Below are 24678 nucleotides of genomic sequence, written 5' to 3'. Positions count from 1 at the left end.
TAAAATTGTTGATTTCTAACTAGATTTATTTAGAGGATTGGGTTTTGCTAGCAAAGAAGGAACAGGAACTGTAGAAATACTGTAGTGTAAGGACCAAAATAATCAAAGCAAATGTCATACTACAGAGCGGATATGAATGGCCCTTTTGTTACCTCTTCATGATCACCTCCAGGCTATAGCTGATGACACATGAGTGACTGGAGTTTATGCAAAGATGTGACTCAATTTCTACAGTATGACCAATGATCACGTTCATCTTTTCATGAGTGGTACAGCACAAGGATGAAGTAGGCTCCAATTTCTAATGCTTTGTCCACAAGAGGAATATCTTCTCAGATGAAAGATGCATCCTGTGTTAAGAGCTGTTAACAACTGAGACTGCACCAGTATTAAATAGTTAAATGATAATCTGTTCTTCCATACAAACTAAGTCCATCTCCTGTAAGGTCTAAGCACTCGTATTACAGAACGGTTTGCAAATAACCATAATTTATTATTATTTTTTAAGATGTTCAGTATTTCCCTCTAAATTTGATTTTTAGGAGTATGTGCTTGTGGTTTGAGCAAATTACTTTCAAAAATCAAATTTCAATTCAATTTCAAAGATTTCTTTTTCCAGAAAAATTAATTTGACCCTGTGTGTGACAGTAGAACAAGTTTAAGTGCTTCCTTTCTGTTCTATCCACTCTGAACAAATTTTGTTTAGTCTGGTGTAATAAAATGCTTTTTAAAAAAGCATTGTGATGTTTTTATATTTGACACTTAATGTTTTTTCCTTCCATAAGTCTTGACTTGTGAAGTTACTTGTTTACAAGGTGTATTGCTGATAAAACTAGAAGGTTGATCTACAGCCTTCCAGTTCAGAGCTGTTCCCACCTGCTAGTTCTCCCTGTGACAGGTACAGTTGCTGCCCTTTGCATGTAACTCAAAGCTGCCTGCCCACAGGTCGCAGAGTGCTTAGTACCAGCATTGTCTGGGCCTTTCTCCACCTTCTCTGAGCTGGGACCACATCACATCCCAGCCTTAAGAGGGGAAATTTCCAGTATGGGCATGGTATGTTTGTCTCATGGGATAAGTCGCACAACATGACCCGATTCCCTGGGATATTTCAGGAACTTAAAGTGGGTTGAACCTGTTCCTTTACAATGTACTAGCTTGTTGCAGTTTTCAGTTGTGGCAAGGCATGATGCTTGTTCTAAACCTGTTAAATTGTAGGAGATACAAGGCTTCACATGAGTACAATTTTGAGGTAGATTGGGAAACATGAATCTGAACATGAAAAGCTTAGTGAGAGGGTTTTATTAACTGAGAGAAGCTTGCTAAGAACTTTGAAATGGTACAGAGCTCCTGGAGGAGGTGATGTTGCATGGGGTAGACTAGGCAACTGTGATAGGTAGCTTATCAGATAGATATTAGTGTGACATAGCTGCTTGAAATGAAAAAAACAAACTGACCCTCCATATTTTGGTATATAAGTGCAAACTTTTCAGTATTGTTTCTTGTGAATTCTTCTTTCTTTAGTGCAACTCCAAAAGAGTACACATTTTGATTCCAGAAGGAGTGTCGTTGTTAAAAATATGAACTCTGCTGTGTGGATAACTACTACCAGGTGGGAGGTGTTAGCTTATTTGGACATGCATACTCAAAACCCTCTTTCTGCCATGGTTTGCTCTTTTACATCAAGTAGCTGTTGGAAGGACTTGTAGCTTTAAACATGGAGGAAAAACTTGCAGAAGGTGGATAGGGCTTCTTGGCCATGCACAGCCAATCTGTGCCTCTCAAAGCCTTGACTTGCAGGCAGAGCATGAGGCTCCCACACCAGGGCCACCTCATCTGGCCAGCAGCAGGACTGTGTTGGGAAACTTGGGATGCTTAGTCCAGCTAATTGCATGTCCGCACAAGGGAATAAGAGTTGCCAGTTTGCCATAAGACTGCATGCTCTTGGATTTGGGGTCTGTAAAGGAGCTGTGGGAAGCTTGAGGAATACCCACTCATTTCAGCTTGAGAACTGCTCATAACCTCAGCTCTTGTGTCTGTCTTATGTGAAGATTTGTTATAGGTACGTAGCCAGGAGGTTGTCTGCTTGCATGCTTGGTATAAATACCTTTTTTTTTGTTCATTCTGGGATGTGGTCTTCTGTAGAGCTTCCTGCTTTTGAAGCAGAGCAGTGGAAACTGTTCAGATGTTGATGCGTCTTCATCCTCATTTGTATCTGAAATGACCCTGGGCTGGTCTGCTTGATCTCAAGCTGTAGCAAAAATAGCTGGTTGCCAGGAAAAATACTCCTAAGCCTGTAAGTGGGCTGTGTAACTGCTAGTAACACAAACACGAATGAGAAATTTAATCATTTATTCTATTCCTGACTTGGTCATTTTTGTCATCCTGAAGCTGTCATGTTCTCCAGCCCCCTACCTTGGACCTCTTCTTTTGCCATCCAGTTCTAGTTGGACATACCTCACTTTCCTAGGCACCCTTGCTATGGGGTGCACATCCTCCTGAACTCGCTTGTCAAGCTCTCAAACATGAAGGTTTTGTAACTGCCTAATCTTTCACATAACAAGAAATTTCCAAGTCTCCTTTATGCTGAGAGGGTTTTTTGTAGCCTCTGACAGCAGATGTGCACCTCCCCACTTTATTCCTGGTGGCAAAGTGTTTAGCCCCAAACTCTGTTCTCATTCCTTCCTACAGCTTCCGTGCTTATGGTAGGGGGAATGATTTGGCTGAAGTTTGACTGGGCTTCTTGTGTACCTACAATAGATTCTTTTGAAACAAGAAAAATAGGTACCCAGTCATCCTATGTAATCTTGGTATAAACTCCTAAATTGTGCCAGAAGCAGCTTTAAATTGGTATGAAGACCTTCCTTGAGTCTTTGATAACTAAGTGAGGATGATCCCTATTGCCAGATTTATCTGGATAAATGAACAGTGCCAAGATTGCTTGATCCTGGGTGCTTCCACTCAATTCTGGTCTTTGAATTTCTGGTATTGATTTTTCAACTAGAATCTTATGAAGCATAAACTAGTGGATTGCTTGATATTCCAGCCAAAAGCACATGCATGCCTGCCTTTAAATTAAATACCAAAGACGGCCTTTACTGGATTATTCAAGTGATTTTGCACTTAGATTTCAGGTCTTGGAAACTTTCATGGGTTTTTGGGTAGACTCCTATACCTGGAGCTTCAGTTCTGAGAGAACTTAGATAAAAAAATGTGCTAAATTAACTGCCAATCAGACTACTTTATGTGGCTGCTTAACCATATGACCAACTTACTATTCTTATTTTAGGCTGGCAGTCTCTATGGCTAACTTTTTCTGAATATATTCTTTAATGGACAGCGATGATACAAGTTGTCTGTCTGGATTTCTGGATTTGTGAAACTATGAATGGACAAACTGGAGATTGAGACACAAGGTTAAACAGCAGTAGTAAAAAGCAAGAGGGCTTAAGAGCAGCAGAAAGCAATAAACATGAAAAAAAAGGCAGGTAGTGGGATTTATAAATTTTTATTTTAGGTTTTTAGTGTCAGGCTCTCTCCTTAGTATATTATGATCTCATATGGCCTGTTCTCATCAAATTGCTTTAATTAAAAACAAATACAAAATGTGTGCACCATGAAGCAAAATGTTAATGTTTCCAAAGGTCCAGTCACTAGGATGAGGGGAGAATTTGGAATGTTTTACTGACGGAGTGGGCTGGAAGAAAAGAGCTTCAAGATGATTTTTTTTTATATAATTAGACTAAACAAAGAATATGCAAACCAAGAAGGGGGGGCATTAAAAACAAAATAAATCTCCTAAATGTGTTTGTACACTTATTTAGTAATGGACAAGGTTACTGTAAATGCTTTGGAAAAATCTCCTCAGGAGCCCACGGCACAAAATTAAAAGTGCTGCGGTAGTGAACTTCCTTGCAGGGTTGTGTCCCAGCGTGCTAGGGTGCAGCTCAAATACCTCACTGCAGCATCCACGTTTTCATCATCGGATGCTGTGTCCGTAGCAGGAACTGGTGTTGAACAGGAGCAAGATGACTCATCTCTCCTTCCTGAGCAGGGAAGAGCGGGGCGAGTCCTTTCAATAACAGCTCTCTGCTCTCCTGAGAATTTATTGTGGAGGATGAGGCGTGGCTTTCAATCTCAGCCCACAGTCACTGTAAAAATCTAAGTGTTTAATGTAAAACCGCAACGCAGCTGCTTAATGTCCCTACTAGTGTGTCAGGTGTCCAAATAGCTGTTAAGACTGCTTAAACTGTAGTGACTGAAAGGAGATCTTTCCCATACAAGGTCAAAAATACAAATATTTCTAGTAAAGGGCTGGTGCTTTCTTCTAAGCAGCCTTATCAGCTGCAGACTAACTTCCTATAACCTGCTGCAGATGACATAGCCTAATAGTCACTCGTTTTGATTAGTCTTGTGTCAGACCTTAATACGTGACTGGTTGCTGGATGCTCATTCCCTCTCTTTTTACATGAGAATGGTGCAATTTATTGCTTTATTTGTTCTGCAGCCATGGAGTGGGTATCCCCACCTCCAGGGCAGGGTGCTTTCAACAGGGTGACCTGGTGAGTGGCTGTTGACGTTAGCCTTGGGGTCAGGCTGTGGCAAGAGTGACCGGGGGCAAACGGGAGAGCCTGCGCTAAAGGTGAGGTTTTTCCCGAGGAAAACCAGGTGCAGGTGTGGTCCTGCCAGTGTGCGAACTCATCTGCCATGGTTAGTTGTGTACTAGGTAATGAAAAAGTCTTAAGTGATTTTTGGGCTGGTGCAATATTTTTAATTTTTCTAATGTATCCTGGCTGAAGGAAAAGCATGCCAAGTGACTTGCAAGCTCTTTGCATGTGCAGGGGCTGTGTGCAAGCCCGGGCATTGACACAGCAGCAAAGCTCTCCCATTCAGCTCAGGCCTCCCATGGCTTATTTTTGTATCAACAAATCAAGTGTGAAAGCCGTGTATAGCGAGCTCCAACCGGCTAAAAATAAGCTCCATTATCTGCAGAGAAGGGCAGTGTTCCCTTCGCAGTCCCGGCTGCCGTTTGAGCAAGAGGAGATCGATCGGTCTCCTGTCTGGGGCTCGCCTTTCATAAAAGAAGGGCTGTGGCTTTAAGCAGTCGCTGGCTGCTTGTGCCAATTGCAGAAGCTGCAGTATCTGCCGCTGTCGGGAGCAATCGGCGCGGAAGCGGGGTAACCTGCAGAGGCGAGGTCCGGCCCTGCCGCTCGGCCGCCGCCGGACCAGCCGCGCTGGTGGTGGCCGCCACCTGCGCGTCGCCGATGAGTGCCGGGGGGCTGCGCCGGGGGCTGCCGGAGCCGGAAGATGGGCTGCTCTAGCGGCAAACTGTGCCTCTATTCTCAGTGTGCTGCAGCAAGGGTAATTAGGATTTGTTTCGCAGCGCCTCTCCGACGGCAGGGAGCTGGACGGGAGCTCGGCCGTGAGCAAGGTGAAGGCGCCCCGGCGGTGGGAAGCCAGGACCTTGTCACCTCCGCGCCGTCACCATGGGTGTGAGGTGCGGGCTGCCGAGCCGTGGAGCAGCTCTGCTGTGGCCCTACCTCGCATCTCCCTGGGGTGTGGGGCTGGGGCAGGGGGCCTGGAGCCACCTTCCCCTTGATGAGGTGCAGCTCCTAGGCAAAACGGAGCTTGGGTGCTTCTGCTCGTTCTGAGCACGGATTTCTTTATGATTTTTCTCAGTACAAGAAATGTCATCTATCTTAAGAACTGCAAGCGGTGGTGTAGGTTGTATTCAACTTTGAAGAGGGCCTTTATGTCCTGGAAGACTGAGCATCTAGCAAAGTTTTTTGTTTTGTGTTTGAGTAAGCTTAAGATAAATATTTAATGTATGCCTCTTTCACATATATACGATACTTGTGTGCCCTTGACAGCTATCAGTTGATTTGTTCTGGAGGCTTATGTTGCTACACCCATCATAAAATACATAATTAATTCCTGCAAAGTAGAATTTTAATTGCAGTGTTATCCTGGAAAAAGCTATTCTTTGTTTTAAAAGTATAACTTCCTTAACAACAGAAGAACATCTGTGTATTTTGTAACAGCAGAACTGTTATCCTAAATGATTCATATCTTGGCTTCTTGCTCCTGCCTCTTGTTTTCCTACAGAACACATGTAAGTTAATTATTGGAAGGTGCCCTGCTCAGATCACTAGTAACCAACTGTTCGGGTTTGTTTGGGTTTTTTTGTTCTGCAGAGGGAGGAAGCACTGAAACAGCGTAAAGAGCTATCTCAAGAGCTATTTAACCTTCGAGGAGAACTAGGTAAGAATTTATTTTTGTATTCTTGATGAGAACAAAAATGCGGCAGAACAGATTCGTGGAAAGACAGATGCCCTGGTATTGTAATGGCAGTCCTTTAATTCCCTGACTGAATTCTGCTCAGATACTTTAATTGCTGCATTTCTCTGGAGCCCTGACAGCATGACCCCAGGTTCACCAAATTTCCTGGCACTGATTGTGCCTAGCGGGGCCTCCTTGCAAAACGTGTGTCTGATGACCAAAGAACTCACTTTTTTCAAAATGGGAGGATGGCTGACAGTGTATATACTTCTGTTTGATTGCTAACTTATTTGTACACTGCTTGCCAGAGATTGCTGGCAAAAATCCATAAACCTGTAGAATATACTGCGCAAAATCTGCATTTTGCCTTAGTGGCTTCTAGGCGAATGAGCGTAACATTAACAGAAGGAAATGCTTGTCAGACTAATGAGATTAAATCTTTGAACTCATCCTAGTGTACAGCTGTAATGTGAAATTAAGTTGTAATGTGCAGGAGCTGCTTTTGCAGACTCTGAAGCTTAATTTAACTGCATTTAATGGTAACTTCATATAGCTTATTGGAGCTCAGCGGAATTGTCTTGTGAAGTGCATAAAGTCATCAGATTGAAAATGGTAACACTTGAAAGAGAAGCTAGCATTTTACCAAAGCACACTTCTGTTATGGTGAAGCCTCTTTAAAAAAGAAAAGCAGAAGTAATACATGTGGAGCGGTTTCAGATTATGTCACTTATTATTGAAAAGTTGGAAATGTTTATTTTCACATGCTTTAGAAGTTGAGTATTGTCTCAGCCAAACTTGAGTGTGAATGTAGGTCTTGTTACATGCAGATGGTGCATTTAATGTTCAGATTTAATTTTTAGCATCGATTAATAAAGGCAGGCATTCCTTGGCAACTACTCAGGATTGGAAGTGTGGTTGGGGAGGGAGTGGTCTCTCTGTCCCCCCAGCTGAAGCAACAGAGCACAGCTTCTCCACTTGTCACTATTACTGTTGTCCAGTTTTAAGGGTTATGTTAAAATGCATCTTTCTGGGAGCTTAATTTGATGCTACATAAAATTGGAAATGGATGAATGGGGTGTATCACAAGCAGATAAAGACTTGCAGCCTAAATAGGTAAGAGTACTAAGGACACTGCAGAAACTTTTAGTATTTTCTGTCTTGGAAGGTTAGTACTAAAAAGCTGAGGCTTTTCTAGAGCTCGGCGCAGTCTGGCATCTGTGAAGCTGTAGCTTTTAACCTTCCTACTGCTGAAGCACCTGGATTGCAGTTTTGCAGTTGTTTCAGTTAGGTCTCAGTAGGGGCTGGCTTTGAAGGAGCCTGGCCACCTTCTGCCTTTGTGTCCCTGTCTCCTGTCTTGTGCCAGCCCTGCTGCCTGGACAGTCATGCGCTGACCTGCCTGGGGACCTAAGCTGGCTGAAAACTAGGGGCTCGAAGTGGTGTTTTGCCAAAGCTTCCTGGCCTGGCTCAGCATGTGGCTGAAGGAGCACCGGTGCTGGAACAGAGGAAGGAGCAGCAGGGTGGAGGGTTGTGTCTGCATCAGCTGCACTTCTGTCACCCTAAAGGGGCAACAAGAAAACTGGAGTCTTAGTGTGGAAATGGGCTTCTTGCATTCCTACAAAGCTTTTTATAAACATTATAAACTAGATACAGATTTATTTTTTTTTTTATGTACATACATGTGATTTTTCTGGGCAAATCCATTTGTTTATCATGAAAATGATTTCAGAAGGATTGCTATTAGAGCAGGAAAGTCTGTTCTTCCATGTGCTTGCATCTTCAATATTATTTTTCCTTTATCAAACTAGGCACTGTTTGTCACTTATCAGGAAAGGGAAAATTCTGCTTGGATGGGCAGACCAGAAACTAGACAGCACTTTTTTGTCTGTTATCACTTTCAGGGTTGGTTTTGGTGGGGTGTTTTTTGGGGTTTGGGTTTTTTGGTTGGGGTTTTGTTTTTTGGGGGGTTTTTTGTGGTTGTTTTTTTTTTTTTTTTTTGAAAGCCTAGTTCTTTCCAAGGGTGCCTCACTCTTAACTGAGCTTCCCATAAACTTGTTGCCTTCCTACTTTGATTAACAGCCTGTTGAGCTCACATGTGGGACTCCCATTGCAAGAATATGCCATTTAGTATCACAGAATCCTCTAGGTTGGAAAAGACCTTGAAGATCATCAGTAGGTGGATAACTAGAAAAAACTTCAAATGCAACTGAGCTTGATGGATCTGTGATGCCCGAGTGCAGAGCTGTAGGCTGGGGATTCTGGCTGGTGTGCTGCCCTTGCAGAGCTGATCTTACTGGGTCAGCTCTGCAGAGGCATCTGCATGGCAGCCTCAGGCTCACTTCCCTTTGTAAGGTTTCCAGATCATGGTTTCAGTGAAGCATTTATTTTTGTGCAGCTTTTGTCTCAATCACATCACAGGTCTAGCCTGTCTGTACTTCTCTCTGCAATACATAAAGGGAGTGAATTTAATCACAGAAATTAAAAAAAATACACAGGTCTTCAATTCCATCTGGCTTTAAAAACATTTGTTTCAAAAACCTAAGAGAAATAAGTAAGCCAACCAGACCTCCTTTGTTGACAAGGTATAAGAAGAGCATTCTTTAACAGTAGCTTTCGCTGAAAATAATCTATTTAAATATACACCTGCTAATCAGCTTCCTGCTGCCACTGTTAAATGGGTATAGCTGAGCTTAAGATTTCCATAGGCTATTTTGTCACTAAGTACTGCAAATTTTCATTCACAGTATGATCTAGGCACAGATTGGCTCAGAAAGTCAAGCACAGTTTGAATGTTGTTTTGGCTGTGTGGACATGTGTACGTGTTTCGTGAATTCCTAGCTGTGGTGGTTTTAATGCCTGTTGGTTTGCAGTTTGGGAAGAGGCAGCGTAGGAAGAGGAACCAGGTGCGTCCAGCTCAGTGTAGCCTGTGCCCTGCACACTGCTGAGTTTGAGAGGAACGTGAAGTCTCCTGCAGCTCGCACCCTGCACACTTTAGACTCCTCAATTTCTTGCTTTGAAGTTTAATTGTGCACGCTTCCAAGCTCCTGGATTTACCTTGCAAAACCAAATTGGCTTGCTGTCAAATTGTCCATTTTGCAGGGTTATTCTATGACCCATTCTACCAAAATACCTTTCTGTTCAATGGTTTAAAGATGCATTGCTATCCCAGAACCTCCCTTTGGCAGTGACTGCGTGGCTGCGCAGAGCGTGGGGTGGACGGCTGCCAGACACGGTAGCTGGAAATGCGTTGGGAGGGTTAGCAACAACGGTGTGTTTGGGGATGGGCTTTTCCAAAGGAGATAAAATTTATTAACAGTCAGGCTCTGTGAACTTGGGTTTCCTTAAAATTTCTAGCTACAAAGACTGAACTTTGTGGTTTGAATGTAAATGTCTTAGTTCTGGGAGCCTGGAGCAGGTACAGATGTCCTGTTTGTCGCCTGTTTCCGTTTTTATTAAGATGCAAGTTAGTGTGTAAATTATTTCTAGCTACCTGCTTAATTATGTAAGCAGAAATTGCAAGAGCTGCATATTTCTTGAGAGGTACGAAACTACTCTAAATTAATTGCACTCCAAATTGTTTCGGAGCCTTTTTGCAACCATACTGGACATGATCCAGCTCAGTCCTGCCACAAAACAGCAGGTGCAAAGCTGACTCAGCCTGCGCCTTTGAAAATTGCTGTTCATGAGCCTTTTCCAGTGGGCTGGAGAGGCTTGCACATATCCTGTACAGCCAAATGCCTTACCCCTCACTCTCCCCGCCATTTGCTGCATTACAATTGATAAACACTATTTTCTTCAAAATACCTTCATGCTATTTTTAATTAATAAATGATCTTTAAAATGTTTTGGAGGTTGGGTTAAAAAAGACCATTGTGTGTTACAGGCAGGTGGAATGAATGTAATTTGGTTTTCAGATTTTGGTGATCCTTAAAAATAATTAATAGAAATGTCTACCTACTATTATTTGGAGCAAGGCCTGACTTATTCTGAGTTGTACACTTGCCTGCCTGCTGGTGCTGTAGGGTTTGCAGCATTAGAGGATAGGAACTTGCTTCCCAGCAGATATCTGAATGCTTCAAATACATATTCAATCAGACCCAATTAAATGTAGCTTAAAGCATGGTCTACCTGCCTCATTTCAACTTGCCCAAGCACAGAAATATGAAATGTGGCTTAATATCCTGTACCATTAGTCTCGCTATAGAAGTAAGACCAAGCAAAACTTGGTCATGAACTTGAAAGCATGTTTGGATAGAACAATTTCCAATATTGAGAAATGAATTAATTATTAGATAACAATTTAAAAAAAAATACTATATAGAGATGGAAGTGAGCCTTTGTGTTTACAGTAGACTTACTGATCAACGGAATATATACAATAGAAAATATAATGTTGGAGCAGTAAAGTGTTATGGACCATGACATAACCCATGTCTGTTAAAATGCTGCTAGTTTACTGTCCTAGTGACCTCAATTTCAAAATGTCAGACAGTCTAATAGCTTTTCATAAATCATAACTAGACCAGTGAGTGAGTTAAACAATTTTATGAAGATAACTTCATTTCAAAACAATTTAGGATTCAAAAAAGACCCATTATGTTTTATAATCTTAGAGCTATGGTTATGGTAATTTCTAGGGGAACATAAGTTGAAAAATGTTTTATTTAAGTAAAGAGCACATGTGGTATATAAATTTTTCTTCAAAACTAAGCACCGGTTCAATGAAAAAGCTAAGTTGAGTAGCCATCCAGTTTGGTTAGTAAGGAGTTTTGCAGTATCTCCTTGCAGTGGATAAATGGCCAAATTAAGGAATTAGTTGCCCTTTTCATGGTTTGTCCTTTTCTTAAAACAAGGCAGTGTATAGTCATAAAATACATGATTCAGTCTGGAGATGGATAGGGCTGTGCAGAATATTTGCTGCAGACCCTTGAATCTCAAGTGTGAGTACAAACTTTGGTTTACAGGACACCCCATAATTTCAAATTGACAATTCTTCAGTTGGTGCTTTTGTGGAAGCTTCACACACAGTTTCTTGCCCCACCATGATACTGGGAGTTCACTGGTTGTGTAGTGGTTCTGCTCCTTGTTTGGGTGGCAGGGCAAGTCAGGCTTGCAATCTTAAGGAAACATTGCAGCCTCTAGCTTTGTGGAGGCCAGACGTTACCTTCAAGGTAACAAACACAACATTCAAGTGCCAATGCAAGTTTTAAAAGTTTTTGTTTACCTTTGTAAGTTAGTCTTCTCATAACTCTAAATTGCAGACTGGCTGAACAAGAACTGATGTGTCTGTTTTCTTTGACAAAGGCGTGGTTTGCTATTTGATTTTTCTGAAGTGTTTTGCATCATCTGAAGTTCTGTGTGCTGACATTTAAAGATAAGGCAATAATAGGCTGCACATTCTTTTATCTAAATGGAGGCAAATGAATGGCTCTGGCCTTACAAGTAAAGAATCGGATGCTTGCTTCTTACTCTGTTGTGTTTAAAGGAAGGGGATCATTTGAAAGTTTCTGCTATGGTTACCTCAAATGAGGCATGTGAATTGCCTGCCTTTTAGCTATACTCCTCTTTGCTATACATAGTCAGGCCCATTCTGCATGCAGTTGGCTGTGTAACGTTTTCACATGACTTGCTACCTGATTCTTTGCATCATAAAATAATGCCCCCTACCTATGAGGTTTCCTCTTCCCCAGAAACATGACAATATGAGCATATATATTCAATAATGTTATGCCAGTGTGATAGAAGTGTGAATGCTTATTTTCCTTTTTTTCTTAATAATAGTTATAATAGAAGTTTGTGGAAGTAATAAAGATAGGGAAATAAAAAGCTTTGGTGGTGGTATAGAAAACTGAAATCTGCTTGGGTTGCAGAGAACGTTGTGGTATGTTTCAGTTGAGCCTTTAGTTGCATTGTTGCCAGTCATGGGATGAACAGCTTGGCTTAAATCTGTCCTGATCAGCAGATCTTTCACACAGACCTAGCGCAGAGCTAAGCCTCCTGTTCAAAGTAATTCAGGTAGACACACATGCAGATTGGTTTCCATGCAGTACAGCTCACCCTTACATCGTCTAGTCCAACTACAGGTTCCGAGTAATGGCAGCAGGGCCAAGACTTCTTTACAGTTTCCTTAAAAAAGAGTGCAAGTATCATTCATTGAGTTACTCACTTGCCCTTGAGCTGTAGCAAAGAGGGAATCCAACATGTGTGTACCTTGAGGCAGGCTGCTTTCCCTAGAGCCAAGCCCCGTACTTCTTTGGGAATCGGTCCTTGAAGATACTGTAATTTATATATCTTAAGGCTCAAACACAGCTGCAATGAGAATGAGAAAAATCCTTCAAACTTCGCATGCTTTTGCATAGAGTTTATACTGTTAGGGCAGTATGCCAAGCTCCTATAAAGTATGTATGCATGACTTCTCCTGTATTTGAAGATCAAATTAACATTTTAGCTGATTTTTCTCTTAAGCAGACACTCATCTGACTAATTTATTTTCAGCCTAAGCACTAGTGTCTGTATAGAGGCAGTTTTACCTAAGGTCAGTGACCACACGCTGGTGTTAGAGGTCCTGTTTCACTTTGCTTCCAGGCTTTGGGTGCAGTTGGAACTGCCTAAGGCACTTGCTCCAGTTATACCAACAGTAGGAAAATATTTCCTTCTATGAAGGCCTGTCTGTCTGCAGTTGGGAATGCTAAATTTCAAACTCAAAAATACAAGTTACTAACTTCTGTTTTGCTTTTTAATCAGCTGTAAGTGTGGGGAGACATCAGCCTAGGCAGTCTCCTTAGCTGAACTGTGTTAATATAAATGTGAAGAGAATTATACAGCATTTCATTTTGTTTTGTTAATACTCTGCACTTTCTGCCTGAGATTATTCCGTATCTTGCATATTTCACTATCTTGGTCAAATACATCTTAGCAGGACATTTCAGATTGGCAGTTCTGTATTGCCCTGTATTGGGTAGTTCATGTCAGGCTAGAATTGTTTCTCTGTTGCATATCTGAGTGCGAGTAACATGCTGAATGGATGATCTTGAGGATATTAAGCCTTTTGAATTTAGCTAAGTGGTTTATATATCAAGAAGTGAAGTACTCAGACAAATATGCTACTGAAATGGGATCAAATTAGGTGAAGTAACAAATCCAATTAATTTTTTTATTGGAGCACTCCAGTGTCTCTCATGAGACATTCATTCTTCTATGTCATGACAAACTGTCACGCTTGTGCTTTCTTTATGGGCTCTTGGCTTAACTAGATTCAATTAATTCTCAGCATAAGAAACAGCAAATTTGATACTTTTGCAAAGAATTTTTTTGATGTGTCTTGGAGGTAGTGCTCATTTCATGGATAAATTATATATGTCTTTGTATAACCATGTTGCTGTGCAGAGTGTTCGCTATCTTTAATGCTTGTAACAGACGGTGAAATTTGCATTGAACTTGATTCAGTTACTTTTTTCTTTTGACATCTTCAGTAACCACTTCTGCAGCTTGTGAGAAATTGGAGAGAGACAGGAATGAACTGCAAGTTGCTTATGAAGGGTTTTTGCAGAAGTTAAACCAGCAACATCACAACGATTTAGCTGAGCTAGAGGAGAGGCTTAAACAGTTTTACACTGCAGAATGTGAGAAACTCCAAAGTATCTGCATTGAAGAAGCTGAAAAGTACAAAGCGCAACTCCAGGAGCAGGTTTGTAACATTTGAAGTAGAAATGTTCTCCAGCAATTGCTTTCAGCTACAAATTAGCCTTCAGAGAATCCTGGGTTTTGCTAATAATGGAGTTACGTTATCTAATGTCAAACTCCATTTTGCTGCAACTATAAAAATATTACTGCACTAAGCTTGTGTTTAAATGTGGTGGAGATTCCCTGTGTTCTGCAAACTTCAGAGACTTCTAGAGCTCCACTGGATACTCGAGGCAGCTTGAGACTTAAAGTTTATAGAAACACATCTGGCTTGTGACCTTGCTTTGCAACAACTCCATGTGTGCGACAGATGCGTACGTCCTGTTGGTAGTGGTTAAGTGTAGGCATTGTTCTCATCTGTTAAGTGTTGTATGTGGCTGAGCTTTTCCTGTGACCATCTGTTAAGTGCTACCTAGACCATTTAAAATGTACTCAATGTACTGCATAAAAGCATTGGAACAATACTTTCAACAAGGGTTGACACATGTGAGGGGAGAAAAAAAAATCACGTTGTCATATTGCAGGTGGACAACTTAAATATCACACATGAAAATTTTAAGCTGGAACTTGAAAACAGCCACTCAGAAAAAGTAGAGGAGCTGAAAAAGGAGTATGAATCCTCTTTTTCAGGCAAGTATTTGTATTCAAGTATATATGCTGTAGTACTGTTAGTCACAAACAAAAATGTTCAAGTTTTTTCATCAGTATGTCCATTTCATTGTTCTTGGCTGTCAGCTATCTTTTAAAAACATTGCCTGAATTCCTTCTTTTGGAACTAAACAAGTCTCATTTTATATACAGAAATAACTGTGATCCATCATAGTTGAATGAAACTTTTTAAATGGTTTTAAGATAACTTTTTATTTCAGTAAAAGATGTCTGAATTGCCCTCAAAATCTCAAGTTGACAAGTAATTGCTCCCATCCCCCCAGTTCTATAAGGAGTGCCTCAGGATTGAAATTGAGTATAAGTAGGGTTATGTGCTTTCCAGACTGTCATGGGCATGTTGAGAAATATTACACCCTGCTTACAGTATACTGGGGCAAAGGTTGTTTTTCAAGGAGGGGGTGGTGAGCGTGCTCAGTTTTAAATGGCACTGCATCTAATTGATTTAAGTGATGATTTCCATCTTCCTTCCAAGGCCACTTGATAGCCAAGTTTCCAGTGATAATTTTGTGTCGTTAAACTGGTGACGCTTCCACTGCAGACGAACAGCACACAGCTCTGTGTGGCAGCTCCAAAGTAGGAAAGGAAATGTGTTTCTAGAAGCCTGTGGAAGACACAGTTTGAGTTTTGGCTGTGTGTTCCTTCAGAAATTCAGCTTTTGTCATATGTGGCTCGTGGTCAATTCATCCGTTTGTTGCATGTAGATGAATGCTTTCAAAATTGATGCACTGTCAACTAATGAAATGGATATGCGAGGGGACAATCAACAAATCTGAAGCAGCAGTAAATCTGATACTTTGTACATGCTTTGGATCAGTTGATAAATGTTCTTTTCCATGCTGTCATTGCCTCTGCATCTGTGCATATGTGTACTGGCTGGCTTTTCGTGCTGCTGCTTTTCAGAAAGGATTTTTGTCTTACACAGTATTAAAAATCTGCAAAAATAATTTGTTGCAGAGCTCAAGAATGCCCATGAATCTGAAAGGAAGTCGCTTGAAGATTCCTTTAAAGAGAAGCAGGAATTGCTAGAGGTTTGTTAAGGCTTTGAGTCATTGCAACAGTCTAAAACTCGGTACTTTGGTGATGTGCACTGAATTCTTGGCCTAACTATACTATATCTTTCATTTCAGAGAAAAATCGATGAATTAAAAAGTGAAAACAACTTGCTGAGTGAGAAATTGAAATTAGAAGAGCAAAAACAAATAGCCAAAGAAAAAGCCAGTCTTGTAAGTCTTGATCTTCAAAAGTAATGCAGCAGATCTTGTAAGCCTGGGTTTATTTTATTGCATAGTATGCAAGGTGTGCAATCAAGCCTGATAGGGCTTCTCCATACCTGTTAACGTTTTATGTAAATGTCGCCAATGCTGTGTGTTAACCTTACCATTACAAATCTATAAAGCTACTGAGTATCTAAGACAGCAGTGTAAGTTATAGCCCGAGTTAAATTGAAGACCTCCATGTAGACAGAAGTTGTACCATGGCTTTCTTCTGGCCAGTCGATAAATGTTGTAACGGCGCTACAATCAGTGTGGGCTTACATCACTCCTACAAAACTTCCTTCTTGTCCTTGAGTCTTTAATGCATTTATTCAGACATTGATTCATACTTGTGGCTGACTTACCCTTCAGATAAACTTCTGCTATTTTGTGCTGCCTTTCTTCCCAAGGCTGCTGCTTTCTGTGGTGCTCCTGGGTTAAAAATGGGCTCTGAGAGAGGTTTCGCATGCACTGGGAGGGTTAGACACAAACATGCTTTATCTTTCTGCCTACCTGGAAATAACTGCAATATCAATAGTATTGCTTATCCCACAAAGAGTAATTCCACACTTAAAAACTCACTTAGGATGCTTCTAATACAAGTTGCCCTAGTTTTCACTGGAATTTAACTTAATTTTTGCTCTCTTACTGCTTATTCTAGTGGCAGGACAGAGCTGCTGCAAGAAGAATCTGCAACCATAATACATTGATGTGGTTGGGAGAGATGATAGCAAAGAGAACATGCTATACACTGCACTTGGGAGTTTGAACTATATTCCACAGGCATGCCCAGATGTTGTCTGATTTAAAGGAACAATAGTCATGTGCTTTTACATAGCTGCAGATGCACTTTGCATCCTGACAGCATAAGACACATCATAAGCTTGAGGATTCTCTATGGGAAAATACTGATTTGACCCAGTATATTCTTCTGCACTACCAGAATTCCCATTTGCCCTTTGAAGACAGAGGTGTATTTCCAACTCTCCAGTATTATTTAGATAATGTCACTTGATATTCTCAGCTTTTTTGCTAATATCTTGTGTAGGCCTTTCAGTCTTTTTATCTGTCTCTGTGTTCTGCTGTGAGTAGCTAACGTGGTGGCTCAGATTTAACCTTAAAAAGACATTTTAAGACCACTGGGGCAGAGAAGGGAAACAAAAAATAATACACTTTGAACATACTCTAAACTGCATTTACAATTTTCAGGATCACTTTTCTCACTAGCTCCTAGATTCCATGTAAAGCCACAAAAGGGAAGAATGAAGTTCAAATTGTCTGCTGCCTCATCTAAGGCAGCATAGCACACCCCACTCTTATGTGTGAATAAATACTTCTATTCAAAAATAGAACTTAAGAATCATTAATGCCACAGTCCTTAAAAACAGGTAGGAGAATGAAGTAAGTAGGTGACGAGGCCCTTGTTACCTGTGAGGTGTAGTGGCTCTGCCCTTGTGGGACCACACCCCACAAAACTGTAGGCATTGCCCTCAGTCTTGGGTTTCTGATGCAGCAGTGAAGCTGTTAACATGGTACACCAGTATTCTTACCCAAATAGGCTAAATCATGTTTTCTTTGTTTATAAACACATGCTTAGTTACATTACATGCTTAATCATTCATTGATTTCTGTTTATGTTCCACTCAGACTACCTGGAAATGGACTGAGATTGGATTATTTCTCCTTATTTTTGCCTGTAACCTTGCCTTTGAAATGTAGAGAATATGTTTTACTCTGCAGTAATGGTTCCTTTTGCTGGAAAAAAGGTCCTGCGGAAACCAGATCTGACTCTGCCCTCCTCCTCTACCCTCCACCTCCTGGAAAACAGCAACAAAAAAGAAAAAATAAAGTCCTAACTTGATATATTGTAGATAAGTCATGGAGGTACAGCCATGCAAGATTTTTACATGCAATTGCATTACTAGGCTTCAAGAAGAATGTAAACCAGAAAATTTTCGATTTCTGCTTATGAGCCAGGTACCTTCAGACTCAAGACAGGGAAAATCAGCTACAGTTGAGTTCATAGTTTTAGGTTTCTGGTGCTTTTTGAACTATTCCAGCATCTGAAAACTCTTCAAATTTTCACTCTAATTACCTCTTGGGATGGGTTATGAGTAATACAAAATACATTTTGGAACTCCTAGCCTTAAAGGGAGCCTCTGGGCACTCCTGCAAAACAAGTTTTGTTGTGACAGCTTTAGTGCCTTCCTTTGACTCACGAGGGTTTTTCATGTTTATGCATAAAGTGTTTTTCTGAACAGCTGCTAAGATCACCTTCAACTGTCCACCTACACTGAAGGACAAACAAAATCAGAGGAGAAAGTGGTACTGGATCTTTTCTTTAATTCTAAACTGTTTGACTGACTTCACCTAGAACAAGTAACTGTCATTACCATACTGATTTTCTTGCTCTTTCTAAACAGCAGAGAACTACTTAAATTGTTCCTGAAATTCAGGGTACTAAGCAAACTCTGTGGAAATCTTTCAGAAAAACCCACAGATCATGTATCTGGAACAGGAGCTGGAAAGTTTGAAAGCGGTGCTGGAGATCAAGAATGAGAAACTCCATCAGCAGGATATAAAGCTAATGAAGATGGAAAAACTGGTGAGTTTTCCTTGGGGGCTGGCAGGTTTGGACTGTGTCTCTGAGTTATGTTCTGATAATGAACTTGGGCTGCTCAGACTTACGTGCAAGGATTAATTTTTTTGTTGAAAAGGAAACATGAAATGATGATGGGAAGTGCTCCCATTGCAGGTACAGTTAGATCTGCATTGGGCTGTAATGTCATGAGGAGGAAGGACTCACCCCAGATGCTGTAAATGACCTTTTAACTTCTTGAAAAACTTGCAAAAACTACTACTAAGTTAGAACAAGGTTAACTGGGAGCCTCTTCCACACTTCATTTCCTCTTACCTCTCCTCCCTCACTCCCCAAAGAAAAAATCCTTACCTGCTACATTTGCTTGAGTGTTCTGGAAGATAGATTGCACTGTCAGGAAAACATTAACATGGAAATGATCTTGATTAAACAAGAAGGGATCAAATACAAAATGGAATAAATGCTTTCATCTAGAGTTGATTCACTTAGGTCAATCATTTTAGCTGTTATCTTCATGCTACTTGTTTAGCTGTGTGGATTTGCTCCTGATCTGTGCAGAATTCCACATGAAGGCAATTTTGGGGGCAGAACTTGACATTACTTAGTATGCTCTTATTTGTGGCAGGACAGGGTCCTTATCCTGGGTGGGGCCTTTGAACACTGTTGCAATACTTGCTTAAGCAAGATTTTAATGAGGAAGTACAGAAAGAGGTTTGGATACAAAGGAATGCATTCATGTCAGTTGTTCAGTACTGTACAGCATCATGTTGCCCTGGTCTACAATTACTAGTAAATTACTAGGAGACCTTCATCTTTTCTGACAGACATTGGCCACAGTACAGAAGCCCTTGGAGGACCATCTAACCACTTAATCAGTTCTTCCTTAACTTTTGGTAATATCCTGCAGCAATGAAGTGAAATCAGGAGAGCAACAGGGAGAGTTTACACAGGGGAGCTCCTGAATTTGACACTAGCATGTTCTTGCTAGACAGTCTTATGTCTGCAACAGCTTCTGAAACTGTTGCCTGTCACTGGCAGATGTTACTAGAATGTCTGGTTAACTGTAGTAGATGCCTTATCCAGTCCTCCCTTGTTGGCATCTGATCAGCACCAGTGGCAAGGTGCCAGTGTTGTGAACAGGTAAGGTAAGTAGGATCAATTTGACTGTTACAGAATATTAAGCCATGCTAGCAGTCAGTCGTGTCAATCTGGGTTTCTGCACTTACTGTAACAAGGTCTGCAAACCCCAGATTATGAACGTCTGTGATAGTATCTTGATGAGTGCATATATGGGGTTTGTTTTAAACTCTAACCTTTTTTCTAAGCTGGAGAACAACACAATCTTAATGGATAAACTGAAGAAGGTTCAGCAAGAAAATGAAGAATTAAAAGCTCGGATGGACAAACATATGGAGCTTTCAAGGTGAAAAATATCTGTGGACTTTTAGATGTTCTTATGAACCTGGGGGAAGGTGTTCCTGTGACAAAGAAAATTCTGTGTAAATATCAGTGATGGGGATTTTGTAGTACTCTGTACAAGAACACATCCCTTTCTTCCCCACTTGCACCTCCACAAATGTGCATTCCACTGCAGAAGAACAAACAGGAACAGATTGTAAGGGGGTAAAGGCTCAGTATGTTCTTCTGTGCTCCAAAACAATATTTCAGGGAAGAAAAAGCAACTCAAATATCATCTTAGGATAGACTGGCTCTTTAAGTATTACTGGCTTGTGAGCTAAACCTGGTTTTACTTTTAACCACTTCAGTTGAGTCATTTGTCCCCAGCTTAGATCAGTGAAAAGACCAATGTGTTTTATTCAGTAATAGCAATATTTAACATGAATAAAAGGGGTCTGAGGTTCTCCTAACTTCAACTATTGTTTAAATGGATGGGCAAATTCTTCCAGTTGAAAGAAAACAGAAACTCAGCCTCTGTAGAGCTGAGCTTCCAGCAAGACCCAAAGGCTCCAGCATGGCCATTTAAAAGCATCTGTCACTAAGTAGGACAAGTCTCACTTTTCAGATGCTTTTTCTGGCCTTTAGGGATGTTTCTGACTGGGACTTTTGATTTCTGCAAGCTACTAGTTTAAATCCACCAAGGATGAGAACATGCTAAATCCTCCTTTTAGAAAGTGATTTAGTTGTAAGCCACGCAGGGTTTTATGCAATTTCAAACCTTTCTTTAACAATTAAGTACTATACTGTAGCCTCCAACTTTGGGTTATGTGTTCTGATGTAAACCTTATATTTGCAGGCAACTTTCTACAGAGCAAGCTGTTTTACAGGAGTCACTAGAGAAAGAATCAAAAGTAAACAAACGCCTGTCAATGGAAAATGAAGAACTTCTGTGGAAGTTGCACAATGGTGACCTATGCAGCCCAAGAAAACTGTCTCCCAGTTCTCCATCTGTGCCTCTTCAGTCCCCACGAAATTCTGGAAACTTCTCTAGTCCTACAGTATCACCAAGATGACATCTCTTGAGAGAAAGATGGGATTGCATTTCATTTATGAACTGCAGAACCAATCCTACCTTTAATCAGAGAAGCAAGAGCTATATTAGCCGAGGATGACAACTAAATGTAACTGGAAACTATTTGGTGCAAAAATGGTGATAAGAGACTGAGAATATGGGAGTAAGACATTGATGTTGTTCCTCCCAAAAAGACTTGTTTGTGACCTCTAATGGACATTGTTGCACAAAGCACTTACAGAGCAAGGAAAGACTTGTTCATTGCCTTTTCACCTAACTATAAGAAAAAGCTCAGGGGCTTAGGAGATAAAGATCACAACCTTTATAATATGTTCCTTATCACAGACACTTTTTTTAAGGCTGTGTGTATGCGTGTGTGTGCGTGTGCTGTGGATGGAATGGATGTAACACACTGTGCGTGTGTCTAATGCTGCCTTCTTTGCTGTGTACGTAATAAAGGATAAAAGCTGAAGACTATACATTGACATGTACTTCCTTAATAATGTTGTCAGTATGCATGCTTTTAGCAAAGGGTACCCTCACCTGGGAATGAGGAGAAACTGCCACTAGTACTGCAGGTTAGTTTCCTTCATCTTTCTGGCTTCAGTAAAAAAAAAAAAAAAAGGCATGAAAAGCTTTGTCAACTGACTCATTAGTGTCTTGGCTGACCTGAGTATGCAACTTTGAGTTAATTTTAAAAACAAACTGAATTGCAGCCATATTTTGCATGGATTCTTGGTTTAAAGTCCATGCAGGACTATGGGGACTATGAGGAGACATTATTTTGCAGGATTTTGGCTTCCAAGTCAACAGGGTCATAGTCAAAACCATGGTAGCCCTCAAGGTCAGAGGTTGTTAATTGAGTTGCAAGTTTAGAAACCTAGACCTATCATCTTACCTGCTGAAAAGGAATCACTTATTTCCCCAAAACAGCATGTACATTGCTGAGGCTATCTGCTGAGGATAAACTAGATGTAGATTTGAAAGCCAAAGAGAAAAATGCAATAATTGTTATTAGGTGCGTTCTTAACTCAGTTCTCAAGAAAAATCTTAAGTAATTTGTGAATTCCAATGTATCTGGTGACACACTTTTTGTCTTTTTAAGCATTAGCATTTGTATTAACATTCTTCAGGTTTGGCTAAATTCACCTGAGGAAGAGAGGGAAGGTGGTAGCTGTGTATTTATCTGGCTAACTCTGCCAGAACTTCTCTCTTAGACTGCAGGATATCGATCTTTTGCCAGTTCATTTGGCAAAAGATCCTGTATGTGAGATTCTGTAGAGCTGGGAAAAAAAATGGAACTGGAGGCTGAGGGTGTCAGCATTTCTGGAAACGTCATATGCTGAGCTTCAGCTTCAACAAGGTAATCATACATCCTTGCTTTAATCCACCCTTGGTCAGACCTCTTGAAGATGTCTACATTGTCCCTACTAAACACAGGTTCAACTTCAAATTAGTATTGCAAATCACACTTTATGCTTACAATAGCTTGGGTTTTGCAGTGCCACTTCCAGGACCATTGCTATACTGCTGTTTAGCTAATGCTCTTAGCTAGCTGTAGTGGTAACTGTTATGGCAAATTGCATCTTATCTGCCGAGTTTCCCTGTGTTTTTCAGTAGCCTGGGGACAGGAATCAAGGGGATGGACAGTGTTTAGGGAACTGACTGGAGAACCACTTCAAACCATTCTACCAAAGACTTGAAAAGTCTTGGCTAGTAATGAGGAACATAGACATATAAACAAGACTGTTAACAGTACTCATACAGTAAGTAAACTTGTAATAAACTTTTAATCATTAAATTTACTTAATTTTCCATAATGTACAAGTTTAAGGGTGCCATTTCTATGGAACATTATGCTCTCTTTTAATCCCCTTTAGGGCACTGTACATACCACTTGTTAGTGGTGTCAGTACTTAATGTTTTCTAGGGGTTTCAAATTTAACTATGAAAACCTTCTGCAGACTGAAACTTGCCTTAAAGTATATCTTGGAACATTCTTATCTTCTATGGTCAGAGAGATTTGATCACATGTATATGAGCTGAATGCTTAAAAAATAAATTTTTTTCATACTGATGGAAGGGCTTTTCTCCTGCTTGTATAAGTCAAATGATCTTTAATCTAAGGAGGAACATTCCTCCAAATACTAAAACCAGTACCTGCTCAGCACAGCAGAACAACAACAGTGAAGCTTCACTGCACAATTTACTAATGTTCAACTAACCCTTAGAAGATTTTAACTCTACCCTTGCTACTCTAATGTAGGCAGAAGTTACACAGAGCTTGCTTGTGATTATTAGTGATTCAGTCTGAGTTAGCTGTTTAAAAGAAAAAGATTGCTTAATTCTGTAATAATAAAATACTTGAGTACAGTTGGCTTAATGTAGGGACCCCATGTGCATATGCTTGGTAAAGGCATCCTACAGGACTCACCTTACTAAAATGCTCACCTTATTCAGGAAAATTTTTGTGTGAGGAAAAGCCACCTAGAGTTCAGCAATCTTAACAGGTCATGCCACAAGAACAGTTGTCTAGCCTCTGGATATTAGCTTAGCTGCAATGTTTAGTGCCTCAAATAAAACATGCAAGAAGAACGTGTAGAGATGTTTGAAGATACTACATAGTGTACCCCTTTGTGTAACAGAAAGGGAAAGATTTTTCCAGGCTACCAGTACAGAAAAGTAAGTATGGTATAGTAAATAATACAAAGATGGTTAATTTGTCAAGCCTTCCTCCACAATACAGGAGGCTCCCTCACCTCTAAACTTCTTGCAAGTGGACTCTTTAATGCAAAGAAATTAAGAACCCTTGTATATAGAAATCCTTGTATATAAAAATCAGACTACCGAAATACCTGTTTAGTGTTTGTCCTACTGGTCCCAAACTAAATAATTCATCTATAAGCACTCTTGCAATATTTTTCTCCAAGTATTACTATTTAAAGCTTTAACTTAAATAACATCTGTTAGCAAAGGCTTTGTTTGATCCAGTAACTTTCACGTGGTTTTTAGTACTTTCTTTAGCATAAAGTTTCCTTCAGGAAAAGCTAGAAACTTGCTCACCATAAATATATGCCAAAGGTCTAATCAAGCTATTCAAGCTAATCAAGCAATTAAACAAGTGATTTTCTTCAGATACTCAACCTTAACTAGTAGTTCCAACTCTAATGATAAGTTTCAAAGGAAGTTACAGTGACATTTATATCAGTACCATATAGTTTGTTGCCATTCAAACTATTCATAACATGGCTCACCTGCATATGGTTACACTATATTTGCTGTAAAATTTGAGATGAATCATTTCCTTATGCTAATAGAAGACTTTAAGTTTCTCATTACAAACACCCAAGACACTTTCATTTCAACTAGTAGCATCATGCAATTCATGCAGAAAATTCTTTCTTGACAGTAAGTAACCACTGATCTTCAGAACTGAAGTTGCCTGACAGCCAGGGTGCTGGAGTTAAAAAGGTTATCAGAATGTTGGAATAACTCTTGAACACTTAAAGAAATACCTTCTGTCCATTGCTGCTGCCTTGCCTTAGCACAGCACTGACTCAGGTATGGGAAGAGAAATAATAGTGGCAGGTTTAAGCATGTGACTTTGACAAGTCACTGAAATTCCATTTCCCAGGCATCATTCTCTTACCATGTGTCACTGTTCATTTTGTGGAAGCGTGCAACTGCATTGATGTAAAAAAAAAAAAAAATAAAAATCAAGCCTGCCCAGG

At 40.4% G+C, this 24678-nt stretch overlaps 1 protein-coding gene across 5 annotated transcripts in view; it reads left to right on the top strand.

Moving 5' to 3' along the window:
- The window catches only part of MTUS1 (microtubule associated scaffold protein 1), a 104477-nt gene extending 81452 nt beyond the window's left edge, over positions 1-23025 (top strand). For 4 of the 5 annotated variants that reach the window (XM_026846567.1, XM_026846568.1, XM_026846570.1 and 1 more), the window contains 8 exons: positions 6192-6258; positions 13746-13960; positions 14481-14586; positions 15580-15653; positions 15753-15848; positions 18367-18483; positions 19803-19900; positions 20732-23025. In XM_026846567.1, coding sequence (XP_026702368.1) covers positions 6192-6258; positions 13746-13960; positions 14481-14586; positions 15580-15653; positions 15753-15848; positions 18367-18483; positions 19803-19900; positions 20732-20948 — 990 coding nt within the window. In that variant the 3' untranslated portion in view covers positions 20949-23025. Of the gene's footprint in view, positions 1-5019; positions 5359-6191; positions 6259-13745; positions 13961-14480; positions 14587-15579; positions 15654-15752; positions 15849-18366; positions 18484-19802; positions 19901-20731 lie in introns of those variants that run through there. The other variant, XM_026846572.1, reaches the window with a different exon arrangement.
- The last annotated feature ends 1653 nt before the right edge of the window (positions 23026-24678 follow it).

This window comes from Athene cunicularia (assembly GCF_003259725.1).
Source record: "Athene cunicularia isolate RWA chromosome 4 unlocalized genomic scaffold, athCun1 chr4_part1, whole genome shotgun sequence".
Lineage (NCBI taxonomy): Eukaryota > Metazoa > Chordata > Aves > Strigiformes > Strigidae > Athene > Athene cunicularia.
The sequence above is the reverse complement of the archived record's forward strand: the minus strand, read 5'-3'. Positions and strand labels throughout refer to the sequence as shown.